This window comes from Ahaetulla prasina, chromosome 1, assembly GCF_028640845.1.
Source record: "Ahaetulla prasina isolate Xishuangbanna chromosome 1, ASM2864084v1, whole genome shotgun sequence".
Taxonomy (NCBI): Eukaryota; Metazoa; Chordata; class Lepidosauria; order Squamata; family Colubridae; genus Ahaetulla; species Ahaetulla prasina.
The window spans coordinates 125,062,309-125,077,133 of record NC_080539.1 but is presented as its reverse complement, the minus strand read 5'-3'; the positions used below and the strand labels follow the sequence as shown (position 1 = coordinate 125,077,133).

General features: G+C 44.0%; 1 protein-coding gene across 1 annotated transcript; it reads right to left on the bottom strand.

Annotated features, from left to right (window-relative positions):
• Positions 1 to 775: 775 nt before the first annotated feature.
• Positions 776 to 13,188, bottom strand: NDUFAF4 (NADH:ubiquinone oxidoreductase complex assembly factor 4). Its single transcript, XM_058175076.1, has 3 exons — positions 13,009 to 13,188; positions 6,889 to 6,986; positions 776 to 1,084 (listed from the first exon to the last, which is right to left on the bottom strand). Exons 1-3 carry the CDS (start codon positions 13,127 to 13,129, stop codon positions 791 to 793), a joined length of 513 nt encoding a protein of 170 aa, XP_058031059.1. The 5' UTR covers positions 13,130 to 13,188; the 3' UTR covers positions 776 to 790.
• Positions 13,189 to 14,825: the final 1,637 nt, after the last annotated feature.

Genomic DNA, 14,825 nt, shown 5'->3' with positions numbered 1-14,825 from the left:
AGTAGCTAGAACAAATGTATTAGAACGGAAGGAGAAAAGCTGTATCTCAATCGTTATTTCCACACAGTCATAAAATGCAGAACCTTCACTAGTTATCAATTACAGGCCTTTACTGAGAGGCTGAAACAAATTTAGCAGCGAAGACAGTTTTCATGTGTATGATGCCAATAATTAACAATAGGATATTAAGCTGAACAAGGTAGTAAGGAAGAATAACTAGAATTAGGATCCAACATCACCGAAACAGAGGAAAAACAACATTTGCCTCAAACACTTTGTTTCTAACACCGGTAATAAACTCAAAATTAAAAGAAGGCCATTCCTAAATTTAATCTTCCCCATTTGTATGCGTGCTCCTTTGTCGACCAAATATAATAGCTACAGATACAGACTGGCAATTTCTCAGAAGGAAGATACAAATCTGTTTTGAAAGCTATTTGCAGAATGCTATTAGGGCAGAAGCTTCTGCAGAGCTCCAGCAGAAAAATATCAGGTGCAAAGAACCTGCACTTTTATTGTCTGATTCTGAGTAATGAACACATGCTTTGGAACACATCAGCCACGAGGCAGCCAACATTTTTAGAATATTTAAGAAAACTGCATGACTGATTGTGGGCACATCTCCCCACCTGGCTCCATGATCAGGTTGGTTTGCTGATATAGATGTGCCAGAGAAAATGCAGACACTACTGAAATTGCCTATGGTCGATTGATGGGGTAGGAAGAATTACTGTAGGTATGTTATTATGGTTCAACACTGACAAACTCTCTAGAGTTGTGTTTGCAATTTTTATTTGGAGTCCAGGGTTTTCTGGTCTTTGTAAGGAAGGAAATCCATAACAAACGGGATGAAGAATGTTAAAAGGCTATTCACATCCTTCAGTTCTAGAGAATATTTCTCTGCTATTTTCTCAGCAGTCCATGTCTCTGGAGAGCGCTGATGATGGTTGAGAAGAGTCAAAGCTTCCTCTATCAAGATTTTGCCTTTGGGAACAGTCTGAATGTCCTGATAATTGAACTGTCCATCTATTACCGGCCTGTAATCCTCCTCCTTATGAGGGAGATTTCTCCCTTTTTTTTTCCTCTAGGAGAGAAAAAAAGAAAAAGAAAAAAAAACACCATTAGAAATACGTTAGACAATGTTCTATTTCTATATTAAAGCGTTTATGTTTCATGTAACCACCCGTAATGAAGTTATGAACTACAGGTAATCCTTGGGTTGCAATGATAAAGTAACGATGCAGTCATAAAGCAGAATGTATCATGACTGCAATGGTAATAGACATTGTCATTGTTAAGCAAGGACTGTGTAGATCGTTAAGCAAGGACCTCACAAGACCGCATCATGGGCATAGGGATCAAGAGATGTTTGCTTATGCTGCTGAAACTTTGTTCCAGGTAAGTATGTGGGTAGGTCCCACAAGTAGGTGCTTGAGTGCAGGGTGGTCAGGTGCTACGGTGGCCACTAGAGAATGCAGTCAGGCGCTACAGAGTACAGGTGGGCAGATGCTGTCCACATGCTGTCCAGAGACTTCTTGGGGAAAAAATTGGTGGGGCTGAGTGACTTGTAATCTCCTGCCAATTTCCCATTGACTTTGGTTGTGAGAAGTTGGCAGGGAAGGTCAAAAATGACAATCACATGCCTAAGGGATGCTGCAGGTCTCATAATTGTGAGTTGGTTCCCAAGTGCTCAAATTGTGATCACATGATCACAGGGAAGCCCCAATCATTACAATTCAAGGATCAGTTGTAAGACGCACACACCCCATGCAGTACTGTCATAACTAAATGGTTGCTGAACTAATAGTACTTCGCAATAGCACTTAGACTTATATGCTGCTTCACAGTGCTTTTATAGCCCTCTCTAAGCGGTTTACAGAGTCAGAGTATTGCCCCCCCGATAATCTGGGTCCTCATTTTACCCACCTCAGAAGGATGGAAGGCTGAGTAAATATTGAGCCTGGTGAGATTCGAACCGCTGAATTTCTGGCAGCCGGCAGTCAGCAGAAGTAGCCTGCAGTACTGCATTCTAACCACTGTGCCACTGCAGCTCTTGGTCACTAAGTGAGGACTACCTGTATTCTTCTCTTATGAGCCTACCTGGTTTCCCATTTAAAAGAAGTGTCTGGTTATAATACTTGTTATTCTGGCTGTTTAAAGAATTGGAAATACCTCAGGGGTATTTGGAAAAATATTACATTACAACATCCCAGATTCATATCTAGGATTATTAGCAAGCTAGAATCCTGGCCAAATGTGGCTGCCATCAGTTAAAGACAAATTCAAGCCAAATAGAATAATAGTCTGGTTTGTTATACAGTGGCTTGTTACTTTTTTATTTTCCAATGGTTTTAAAAATCCCTTTCCTCCTCAATGCATTTGCCTTCTCCCTCCCTTTATCCTCATGAGAACTAGGGAGGGTCTTGTCTAAACTGCTTTCTCAAGTTACAATTCTGTTCTGGACTCAAGTTTCTTTTATCTGACTGTTATCTTACTAGCAGCTCTTCTTTTTCTTCCTCAATATCACTTCTTCTTGACTATAATTCAAATTTTCCCTCAGCAACAGGACCTAGTGGGTAGTTCTGGGCATTCTCTCTCAAGACATTCTCTCTTGTCTTAAAAACCTCACAAGATTCTTTTGAGTCTAAAATGAGGGGAGACCTATATGCTAAGCTACCTGGAGTGTTTAAAATTAAAAAACAATTAAGAACCTAAAACAGCCCTGCTGGCTTAGGCCCAGGCCCTTGTAGTTTAACATTTGATTCCTCGCATTATCTAAACAGAAGTCTTTAGATGCAGGATCCAGTGCCAATTACAGCAACCCTACTTATTTTCATGGTATCTAAATGCAAGCCTGATTATTTTTACATTACATCAAATTGGTTTTGGCCAAATGTTGCAGCCTGTCAAGATATCCTCAGTACCTTATTTCTATTTCTAAATGATTATTCATGAAAATATTCCCAGTGACAATTTGTTCTTTGGGTAACCTAAATGACAAGAGGCCTTGCCCATTAACATACATAACCTCAGTGGTGCATAATTTCAGGAAAAAGAATGATCTAAACATGAAAAAATATATTTTATACATTTCATTATCTTTTCAGGAATCTTAGAAAATTGTAAATGGACTACTTAGGATTAGCCGCAGAGCTTTAGTTTTGGTAACTGATACCAAGCAATTGATTATTGGGCAAAAAAATCCAAAAAGAAGGAAGGGGAATAAGGAAGCAATTGCAAATTCTACAGCTTAGTTTTCTCAACCTTGGCAACTTTAAGATATGCGGACTTCAGCAGGCTGGGGAGTTCTGGGAGTTGAAGTCCAGACATCTTAAAAGTCACCCAGGTTAAGAAACACTGCAGCCCTACACTGCAGGGCCCTGTAAGATAATACCCCCTTGCAAGTCAAAATTGCAGGCTGGGGAGGGACCAGCAAGGAAAGAGTAATTCTACTCTCTATTTTCATCTCCACCTAGTGGACTGCCAGAAGAAAGACAGTTTTTCTAAACTGATCCCTTGCAGAGGATTTTTGAAATTAGGCTGAGCTGACGACCTATTTTATAGCATCAAAACGCAAGAAATTTTACAAACTGATATGCTAAGAGATGGTCTGTTCTTGCTTGAGAGTTTTAATTGCTATGAAAAAGCTAAGCACAGGGACTGTTTGCAACAGACTACTGAAAAAAAAAAAAGACTGGCTATGAATTTCTTATCTTGGACAACTGGTTTGCTGATATCAACAGATTATCCTTTGCTATGCTGCAATTTGTTCCCCTTACTGGGTTTTACATTTTGACACTACCAATAATCATTAAAATTTAAAATAAGCAGTGCTGGTGAGTGAGGGGTACCCTTTTAAGATATTTTTTCATTCTCCAAAGTTCCCCACAAATCATGTTCCAGATTGATGTAGAATTTCTCTTAAAATACTGCAGAAAGGATAGTGGAGGACAGCAACAATAGCAACCACAGCCATGGTATTTTTTTCATACAACCTCATGAAATATTGAAATTCAGACTAAAGATAACTTACCTCTGCAACTACAGTGAATGGAGGAGAGGGGGAGAGATGAACAGAACCAAGGAGGCAAAGAAAGATCTGGGACAGAAAGTAGAGCAAGCTGCCAGAGGCACAGTGAGGCAAAAAAAAGAAAAAGGAGGGCATCTCCAAGCAGGACATTCTTCAGCATTTCTTTCTAATTTCTAAACTCTGAGAATAAGCTGTCTATAGGCCCTGAACCTAGCTCGTTCGCCAAATGCATGAGAGTCATCCCCCCGGCCCATTTATCTCTCTTATATTAAAGTCAACATCAATTATCTTAGAGAGAAAGCCCTATTAAACACAGCCAACATTATTTCTGAATAATCTTCCAGATATTTGGATATCTATAAGCACCTTAATGTCAGATTCCAAATACAAATAAGCTATTCAGAAGTGCTTACTTCTGAATACAGGTAGTCCTCCCAACTTACGACTACAATTGGGACCAGCATTTCCTTTGTTATGCAAGAGGTTGTTTAAGTGAGTCCCATCCAATTTTAGGACCCCTTCTTGCCACCGTTGTTAAGTGAATCACTGCCGTTTGCCAAGAAAATCCAGCTTCCCATATTGATTTTATTTGTTGGAATCTGGCTGGAAAGATTACAAACGGAGATCACATCATCGCCATTTGTAACCTACATGCTCTGTTGGTGCAGTGGTTAGAATGCAATATTGCAGGCTAACTCTGCCCACAGTCTGAAGTTTGATCCTGATGCAGCTTGAAGTTGACTCAGCCTTCCAAGGTTGGTTAAATGAGGACTCAGATTATTGGGGGCAATATGCTGACTTTGTAAATTTCTCAAGAGAGCGCTGTAAAGCACTATGGACCAGCATATAAGTCTAAGTGCTATTGTTATCCCAGGATGCTGCAACTGTCATAAGTACATGCCAGCTGCCAAGAGCTCAAATTTTGATCACATGACAACTGTCTAAGTGCAAAGAGAGGTCATAAGTCACTTTTTTCAGCAGTCTTGTAATGTCAAACAACTGCTAAATAAATGGTTGTAAGCCAAGGACTACCTGTGAGAGACTTCAAATTACCTGGAATTCTGATGCATTCTGATGCAGTGCATTACCAAAATAAAGGCAAAACAGAATTTTGAGCAGGTGAAATAAAAAAGACATTTGGGAAATCTGTGAAAAAGTTTACATAGATAGATCCTTGCGTTTATTAGATAAATGTCGCTGGGAATGGGAAATGTATAAGAGATTAATTGCATTCATAACCTGAAAGAAATATCAGGCAGTGGCTTGTACTGATACGGGTAACAAATCAATATAAGAAAGCAAAGACAACTTAGACTGTATCATGAAAAACCCTGAAACTTCTTCTGTCCCCAGTATGCTACCGTGTTTCTCTGAAAATAGAACCAAGCCTGATTTTTGGGGTGGGCGTAAATATATGCCCTCCCCGGAAAATAAGCCCTAGAGACGGGGTGGGTGTGGCCAGCACAGGAGACAGCCCTTCCCTTTCCCGGTCACCTCAGGGCTTCTCAGCCCCTTAATCTGATCAGCTGAGCCACTCAAGCTGCCATTCACAGCTGATTCACAGGCGTCACTCCGGCCAGCGCCTCCAGCAAGTGCAGCCGCTTTTGCCATTGATTGCGGCCACTTCTGCAACAGGAGGCCAAGCGATACACCCTATGTGCCTAGCACCAGCCTTCCAGAAGGTACTATAGCAGCAGGTATCCACAAATTTTTTATCCTTATTTTGTCCCGACCATACTAGGCCATGTGGGTCAGGACGAAATAAGGGTTAAAAAATTGTGGATAGCTGCTGCTACCCTTCTGAAGGCTGGCACGAGGCCTGAGTCTCCTGCTGCAGAAGTGGCTGTGCCCGAGGAGCGTTTCTGGGAGAGAAGGCAAAGGGGAAGCGATTGCTTGCAAACTCCCATCCCGCTCCCGCTTCTCCACCAGACGACTCCTGGCAACCCCAGATGCCCAAAGCCTGCACCCACCTGGCTCCCTTTTCCACAGTGCCCGGCTCTTTATTGAGGGTGGTGGCAAGTGGGGTGGAGAAGCGACACGCATGGATCGAGACAGGGCTCACTCCTCTTGCCGTCTCTTCTCCCTCTCACCGGGCATGGCAGGGCTTCCATGCCCAGTGGAAATTGGATACAATTTGGGGGTGGCAGGTGGTAAGGGGTGGGGGTGGGGAGAAGCGAGATGAACGTCTTACCTGCCTTGTAGCTCCGTCATGTTTCTCGCCAATGTCTGCAGGCAAACGCGTAGGGTAAAAAAGCCCTTGCGAGTTCAATCAAACTTCTCAAACTCATGAGAAGTTTGGTTTTAACCTACAATGTGTTTGCTTGCAGACAAAGGCAAGTCACGCAACAGAACTGCAAGGTAGGTTAAGACATGTGTCTTGCTTCTCCCCGGCCCGGCGAGGCGGGGGGAGGGGGAGAGAAGAGACGGCAAGAGGAGTGAGCAATGCGTCTTGCTTCTCCCCTGCCCCACATGCCACCCCCCTCAATAAAGAGCCGGGTACTGTGGAAAAGGGAACCGGGCGGGCGCAGGCTTTGGGTGTCTGGGGCTGCCGGGGATTGCCTGGCAGAGAGATGGGAGTGGGGCAGGAGTTTGCAGGCGAGGGCGATGGATGGGAGGCGGGCGAGTACAAAGAACGGCGGGGAGATTCCCACCTTTGTTTGCCCCAGCGAACAACTGACAAGTGGCTGTGTTGCGCTGCCACAGCAGCACAACATAGCAGCAACCATGAGATGGCCACGCTCGCCACCTCCTGCACCCCCAAAATAATAAGACCACCCCCCCCGATAATTTTCGGGAAAACACGGTATGTAAAGCTGAATTATCAATGTGTGTGTGCATTTCAAGACTCTGTAATTCACTTGCAAGCTTGGATCAGTGGAATCAACATAGACATCCTTCAAGAAAGTAAGAAGCTTTTCATCTTTTTTCTTTATCTCTTCTTGGAAATTGGCAGACCCTGAAGAAAATAAACATAAAACCCATAACTTTCCATTTTTACAACAAAATAACACAGTTCCAATAGAACAGAATATAGGTAGCTCAGAACTGAACTGTGGAGTTCTTGGTGCCCTCTGAGCTTGGCAGAATTTTCATTATCCAACTAGGTAACTTATCAGTGCTAGTAAGTGTGGGGTTTACTCCACATTTATATATAGTAGCTTGTCTTGCCCGGGTTAGTGGGGTGTGGTTTTCTCATTGGTAGTTTCTTGAATAAGATATTGTTTTCTGCTTGACTGTTTGTCTATTTATTTATTTATTTATAATTTAATTTCTATACCGCCCTTCTCCCGAAGGACTCAGGGCGGTTTACAGCCATATTTAAAAACACAAAATACAAACAGCAAATTTAAAACAGAATTAAAACCAAATATTTAATAGGCCGAATCAAACTAAAACGGTCATAGACCGATGTAAAACCCATTTAAAAATTTCGATTTAAAATTACCCTTAGGCCAGTCCCGCACGATGAAATAATAAAGTCTTAAGTTCACGTTTGAAGGTCCGGAGGTCGGGGAGTTGGCGCAACCCCAGAGGCAGCTCATTCCAAAGGGCCGGTGCCGCCACAGAGAAGGGTCTCCCCCTGGGGGCCGCCGACCGACATTGTTTGGTCGACGGCATCCTGAGAAGGCCCACCCTGTGGGAGCGCACAGGTCATTGGGAGGCTATCGGTGGCAGAAGGCGGTCTCGTAAATAGCCGGTCCTAAGCCATGGAGCGCTTTAAAGGTGATGACCAGTACCTTGAATTGCACCCGGAAGGCTACCGGCAGCCAGTGCAGGCCGTGCAGGATAGGTGTTATATGGGAGCAACGAGGTGCTCCCTCTATCACCCGCGCAGCTGCATTCTGGACTAGCTGGAGCCTCCTGGTGCTCTTCAAGGGGAGCCCCATGTAGAGAGCATTGCAATAGTCCAGGCGGGACGTAACGAGGGCGTGAGTGACCATGCGTAAGGAGTCCCGGTCTAGGAAGGGGCGCAACTGGCAAATCAGGCGAACCTGATAAAATGCTCCCCTGGTGACGGTCGTCAGATGTTCCTCTAAGGACAGCCAATCGTCCAGGAGAACGCCCAAGTTGCGCACCCTCCCCCTGGGGGCCAGTACTTCACCCCCAACAGTCAGCAATGACGTAAGCTGACTGTACCGGGACGCCGGAACCCACAGCCACTCTGTCTTGGAGGGGTTGAGTTGGAGCCTGTTCCTCCCCATCCAGACCCGCATGGCTTCAAGACACCGGGCCATCATCTCGACGGCTTCGTTGGGGTGGTTCGGGGTGGAAATGTACAGCTGAGTATCATCAGCGTACAGATGGTATTCCACACCGAAACCACGGATAACCTCACCCAGCGACTTCATGTAGATGTTGAACAGGAGAGGCGAGAGAACCGACCCCTGTGGCACCCCACAAGTGAGGCAACTCGAGGTCAATCTCTGCCCCTCTGCCAACACCGTCTGTGAAGGGTCCGAGAGATAGGAGGAGAACCACCAATAAATGGTGCCCCCCACCCCCAATCCCTTCAATCGCCGCAGCAGGATACCATGATCGATGGTATCAAAGCCCTGAGACATCTAAAAGGACCAGTACAGAGGAACATCCCCTGTCCCGAGCCCTCCAGAAATCATCCACCAATGCGACCAAAGCCGTCTCCATGCTGTATCCAGGTCTGAAGCCGGACTGGAACAGGTCTAGATAGACAGTTTCCTCCAGGTATTGGGGAAGCTGATATGCCACCACACTCTCAACAACCTTTGCCAAAAAGCAAAGGTTGGAGACTGGATGATAGTTCGCCAATACAGCTGGGTCCAGGGAAGGCTTCTTGAGGAGGGGCCTCACCACCGTCTCTTTTAAGGCGGTGGGAAAAATGCCCTCCAACAAAGAAACGTTGGTAACTCCCAGGAGCCAGCCTCATGTAACCTTCCGTGTGGCCAGTACCAACCAGGAGGGACACGGGTCCAATAAACATGTGGTAGGATTCAGCCTACCCAACAACCTGTCCATGTCGTCGAGAGTCACAGGATCAAACTCAGCCCAGGTAATATCCACAAGACCCGTCCCCGTCATCCCGCCTGAATCTATCCAATCAGCATCCAGTCCGTCCCGGATCCGAGCGATTTTATCGGACAGATACTGTACAAAATCCTCAGCACGCCCCTGCAAGGGGTCCTCCCGAGCCCCCTGCATAAGCAGGGAGCGGGTCACCCTAAACAGGGTGGCTGGGCGATTATCTGCCGATGCAATAAGAGAAGAAAAATAGTTATGTTTTGCCGTTCTTATCGCCACTAGGTAGGTCTGAATATAAGACCTTACTAGTGTTCGGTCACATTCGGAGCGGCTGGACCTCCAAACATTCTCTAGGCGTCTTCTCCGGCGCTTCATCTCTCTCAGCTCCTCATTATACCAAGGAGCTGGTTGAGTTCGGCGCTGGGTCAGAGGCCGCAAAGGCACGACGCGGTCCAAAGCCCCGGCCGCCGCCTCTTCCCAGGCGGCCACCAGTTCTTCGGCCGAGCCGTGGGCTAATTCCCCGGGAAACGGCCCAAGCTCCGTCAGAAACCTCTCTGGGTCTCCTTAATAGTTCCTTGAAACAAAAAGTCCAGAATACATTTTCTTCAGCAGCCAACATCCAAATAAGCAGAGATCAACATCTAATAAACAATCAATCAAGCATAAAATAATACCTTAATCAAGGAACTACTAAAGAAAACAACAACATCCCACCAATACTGGCAGGGCAAGCTACTGTATTAAAATAGAAAACAAACACCACTCTCAGTAGCATTGATAATGTTATCTAGTAGGTTAATAAAATGCCTGAGAGCAAACAGCCCAGCTCAGAAAGCACCATGGATTCCACAGTACGGTTCTAAATGAAATCATAAACAAAAAATGTATGTGTGCTTTTACAAACAGACACACACACACCACACAGACACAAATACACACATTCAGGCTATTGAACTGCATTTGAAATAGCCACTACTCTTAAAACTTGAAAACAATTATTCGTCATAACTTGGGCCAGAACCATTTTATGTGTGAGCTCTGTCATTGTACAATATAATGGAAGTATGGAAGACAAGACAATATAATGGAGGCATGGTTTTCTATGAAGTTAAACAGGCCTGTCACCCTAGGAAAGAAATTATATTCCTAATTCCTCCTCAGTATGCTACATTCTTTTTCTATCCCTCTTACTGACTACCCATTTTGTTTTAAGTGCTACATTTTTAGGCACGTTTAGCTAAGAGATTATGGTTTAACTTGTGAATGTTGTGGCTGAATGAAAACTAGAGGTCTCCTACTCTACTGCTTTCAGTGGATTTCAGTTGAAGAACATGTGCTCTGACCGTAACAGGACGATGCCCACTGAAATTAATATAGTCTCGGGAAATTTTCTGGCCTGGGTCATTCAACTTCCTAAGGATGCCCTCATACCATAGCCCTAATCTGCTTGACTCCTATGTGTAAACTGATAGGAAATGAAGCTGGTATGAGGAATCTTCTTCTACATTTCAACCTGTTCTGCTTAATGGTTATGTTACACTGGCAATAGCCCTTTAATTGGCAAACTTGCCTTCTTTACGCCTCCTACCAAGGCACCGATTTCTTTCCTTAGATGGCTCTTTGGGGACATTGGATTTCCACTAGCAGACCACTGTGCTCTTACCATTTTCCTGTTATGTAGGTTGCAAATAGAATAGAATAGAATAGAATAGAATTTTTATTGGCCAAGTGTGATTGGACACACAAGGAATTTGTCTTGGTGCATATGCTCTCAGTGTACATAAAAGAAAAGATACGTTCATCAAGCTACAACATTTACAACACAATTGATGATCAATATATCAATGTAAATAGAAAACAACCAAACCTTTGTCAATTTCACCTAGAGAGGAAAAGAAGGAACCACCACATTCCTGATTCACAGTAAACAATCAGAAAGAAAACATCCAATTTCACTGGTCTACCACTAAGATAACGAAGAGGGTGGTGGAATCCAGAGGTTCATCATCAAAGTCTCCTCAGAAAGGGACAAGCCCAGCTACCCAAGACAAAATGGCCATCAGGGCATCGACCAATGGTCAAAGATGAAAAGGAGGCACTTCTGCCACAGTGCACAGTAGTGTTTGCACTACAATGAAATTAAGTGCAACAGAAAAACTGGACAATACCACTTGTGCCAACACAAATCAGAAAACATCACGGCACAGCAGGAAAAGATAGGTAGAAGTTGTTTTCCAGTGGATTGTGGGTGGGTAGAATTGATGACATGTTTCCAGCCCTGAGAAATGGTGAGTCAGCCACGTGGCTGGGCAAATCAGTCCGAATGTCGTTTCTCTGGTTTCACTTTAGCACAATTCATAAACTAATTGATTATGGCTTATTTAACCATAGTTAAAGAAAGCAGGACTAAGTGTGTTGTGTTTTGACTGATCTGTCTGGAACTGGAAGGAATATTACAGCTAGTCCTTGACTTATGACCACAATTGAGCCAAAAATCTCTGTTGCTAAGCAAGACATTTGTTAAGTGAATTTTGCCCCATTTTACAACCTTTCATGCCACAATTCTTAAGTGAATCACTGTAGTTCTTAAGTTAGTAACACAACTGTTAAGTGAATCTGATTTCTCCATTGATATTGCTTGTCAGGTCGCAAAAGGTGATCACATGACCCTGGGACACTGCAACTATCATAAATATGAGTCACATGCCAAGCAACTGAAATTGGATCAGATGACCATGGTGATCCTTCAACCGTCCTAAGTGTGAAAAACGGTCACAAGTCACTTTTTTCAGTGCCATTGCAGCTTTGAGCGGTCACTAAATGAACTGTTGAAAGTCGAGGACTCTCTGTACCTGCTTCTTTACAGGAGCTATAATTTTGTATTTTGCAAGAGGGCTGTTTCAAGTAAAGGATGTCAGCCAGAAAAAAAAAAGAGATATTGTTCAATCATTTGTATATTTACGTCTGTACTGATTGAACCAGAAGACCTTCATAGAGCTGTGGTGGTACAGTAGTTATAATGCAGTTCTGCAGGCTGCTGACTGCTGGCTGCCAACAGTTCGAATCTCACTAGCTCAAGGTTGACTCAACCTTCCATCCTTCGGAGGTCAGTAAAACAAGGGTCCAGATTGTTGGGGAAAATGTGCTGACTTTATAAACAACTCAGAGAGGGCCGTAAAGCACTGTGAAGCGGTATATAAATCTATTGTGCTATTGCTATACCGTTCCTGTCCTATTGTTTTTCTTTTTTTCTTCATATATATATATATACATACATACATACATACATACATACATACATACATACATACATACATATATATATATATTCTTATATTTCCTTATATTTCCTCATATATATGTTTATATACTATATAATCTTTTTGTGTGATGCTTATATATATTGTTGTGACAAATAAAATAAATAAATAAAAATATATCCACGCTGTCTCGGCATCCTGGCACCTCAACTGCATCCCAAGCTACCACTCCCAGCATCTGCTCGTCATCGCAGACGCGCATGCGGCTGCTCCTAAAAGTGAAACCACCAGCCCTTCCAAAGGCAGAGCTAACGCGCGGGCGCGGTTTCCAAAACTTGAGAGCGCAACGAGGGGTCGCTTCAATGTCACCAGCGCCTTTGTCGTCGAAATCGCACTTGCTTTTGTTTGTGCAATCCCCCTCCCCACGGACCGGATTCATTTAAAGGACAAAGCCTGACTACAAATATCCCCTTCCTTTGCAAGATTTACTCCCAAGGTCCCTTAGATGCAAAGGGAAAGGAAGCCTTTTGGACGTCATGCAACAGTCGTTCTCTGCCGCAGGGCTGTCCGGGGATATTCCCCGACGGGACGGCGCCTGCTTCCCTCCCTCCCTTCCCCAAATTCCCTTTAATCCAGCCCCTCCGCAGCAGAAACCAAAGGAAGCGGCGCAGGGGGGTAGCGATTAAAACGATCCGGCAGCGCCTTTGCGCCCGCTGAACTCACAATCCGGTTCGGCTGGGCCGGGGTGGCGCGGGGCAACCCTGGGTTTCTTCTTGCTGATTTCCCGGTGCGCTCGGCTCTCCAAGTTAAACTTGCTAAGCACGCGGGTCACCCTGCCGCCCATCGCACCGGCTCACAAACACAACGCGTCGGGGAAGGTGTCAGCCTGGCCTTTGCGCAGAAGACCGGCGATCAGAGCACAGACCGCGGCTGAGGGCGCCGCTTAGTGGAGCGGAGGTCGGGTTGTTTTCTAAAACAAAAAGTAGAATTAGCTGCCCCCCCCCACACACTCCTGGAAATCCGAAGCTGAGACTCGTTTTGTTATAAACTTGAGTCAGAGCGAACCTTCTGTGATATTTTTCCCGCCCGTGTGAATCAGGAAGGTGCGAGCTCGAAACTTTGCGATCCAGCTATCCCCAAAACTTTAACCTTAGACTGTCTACTGTCGACTTCACCCCATTCCTAAGAGGTCTTTAAGGGGCGTGCCTAAGCGCACCGGCATGCCTACCGTCCCTGTCCTAATGTTTTCTTTTATTCGTACCCTTTACATGTATTTATAATTATGTTGAGACTTGTATCTGTCATAAAATACACGCTTGACGAAATAAATTAATAAAATAAATAAATAAATTAATTAATTAATTAATAAAACAAACTAGGGTTGGGAGGACACAGACGATTAGAAAAGAGGACACACCCCCTTTAACTTTCTGGGCGTCCATGACAAGTAGTAGAGCGAAAAACTGCCACTGCAGGTTCTGACAGGTTCTGGAGAACCAGTAGCAGAAATTTTGAGCAGTTCAGAGAACCGGTAGCAGAAATTTTCAGCAATTCAGAGAACCGGTAGCAGAAATTTTGAGTAGTTCAGAGAACCAGCAAATACCACCTCTGGCTGGCCCCAGAGTGGGCTGAGAATGGAGATTTTGCAATATCTTTCCCCCAGGAGTGGGGAGGGAATGGAGATTTTGCAATATCCTTCCCCTGCCACGTCCACCAAGCCACGCCCACCAAGCCACACCATGCCCACCATGCCACGCCCACAGAACCAGTAGTAAAAAAAATTGGTTTTCATCACTGGTGAAAATATACATACATAAAATAATAACAGAGTTGGAAGGGACCTTGGAGGTCTTCTAATCCAACCCCCTGCCCAGGCAGGAAACTCCACACCAACTCTACATACATACATAATACATGCATAAATATATAGAAAGAGAGAGTTGGACAATGTTTAATTTTAAGGTTATGGCTGCTAGACATGAGAACATGTCTTCCTTCTGTTAGATATATGGTAACCTTAAATCAAATGATTTTGCTGATTTAGGATGAGGGGTTTGCAGCCAAACAGATCTGAAGAACACCAATTAGGTTGCAATGTCAAATCAGCTACATAATGCTTTCCAGAGGCTTTGCACCTATAAGCCTCCCTTTGGTCTAAAGTTCTGGGAATATAGGAGTTCTAATTATAATTTTTGGAGGCCACCATGTTAGCAACATAATCCCTTCACAAATGCAATTTTCATTATTTTCTATTGCAAATCTATTCCCAGTAAATATCATTGAACGTTGTGATTTTAAACTGTTGTACTGCTTAGATGTGTGCATAAATGTTACATGCTTTTATAAAATGAGGTTTTTTTTGTCCAGGTGTGACTTATAGGATAATTTAATTGCTAATCATTTTACCCTCTATTCAGTAAAAAGAGATTTCTAGAAAAGTTTCCAAATATCATCAATAGGAAAATCAATACATGGAAATGTGTAGATTTGTAAAATGTATAGATTTGTAGAAGTAAAGATATTCTAATCTTTACTTCTAA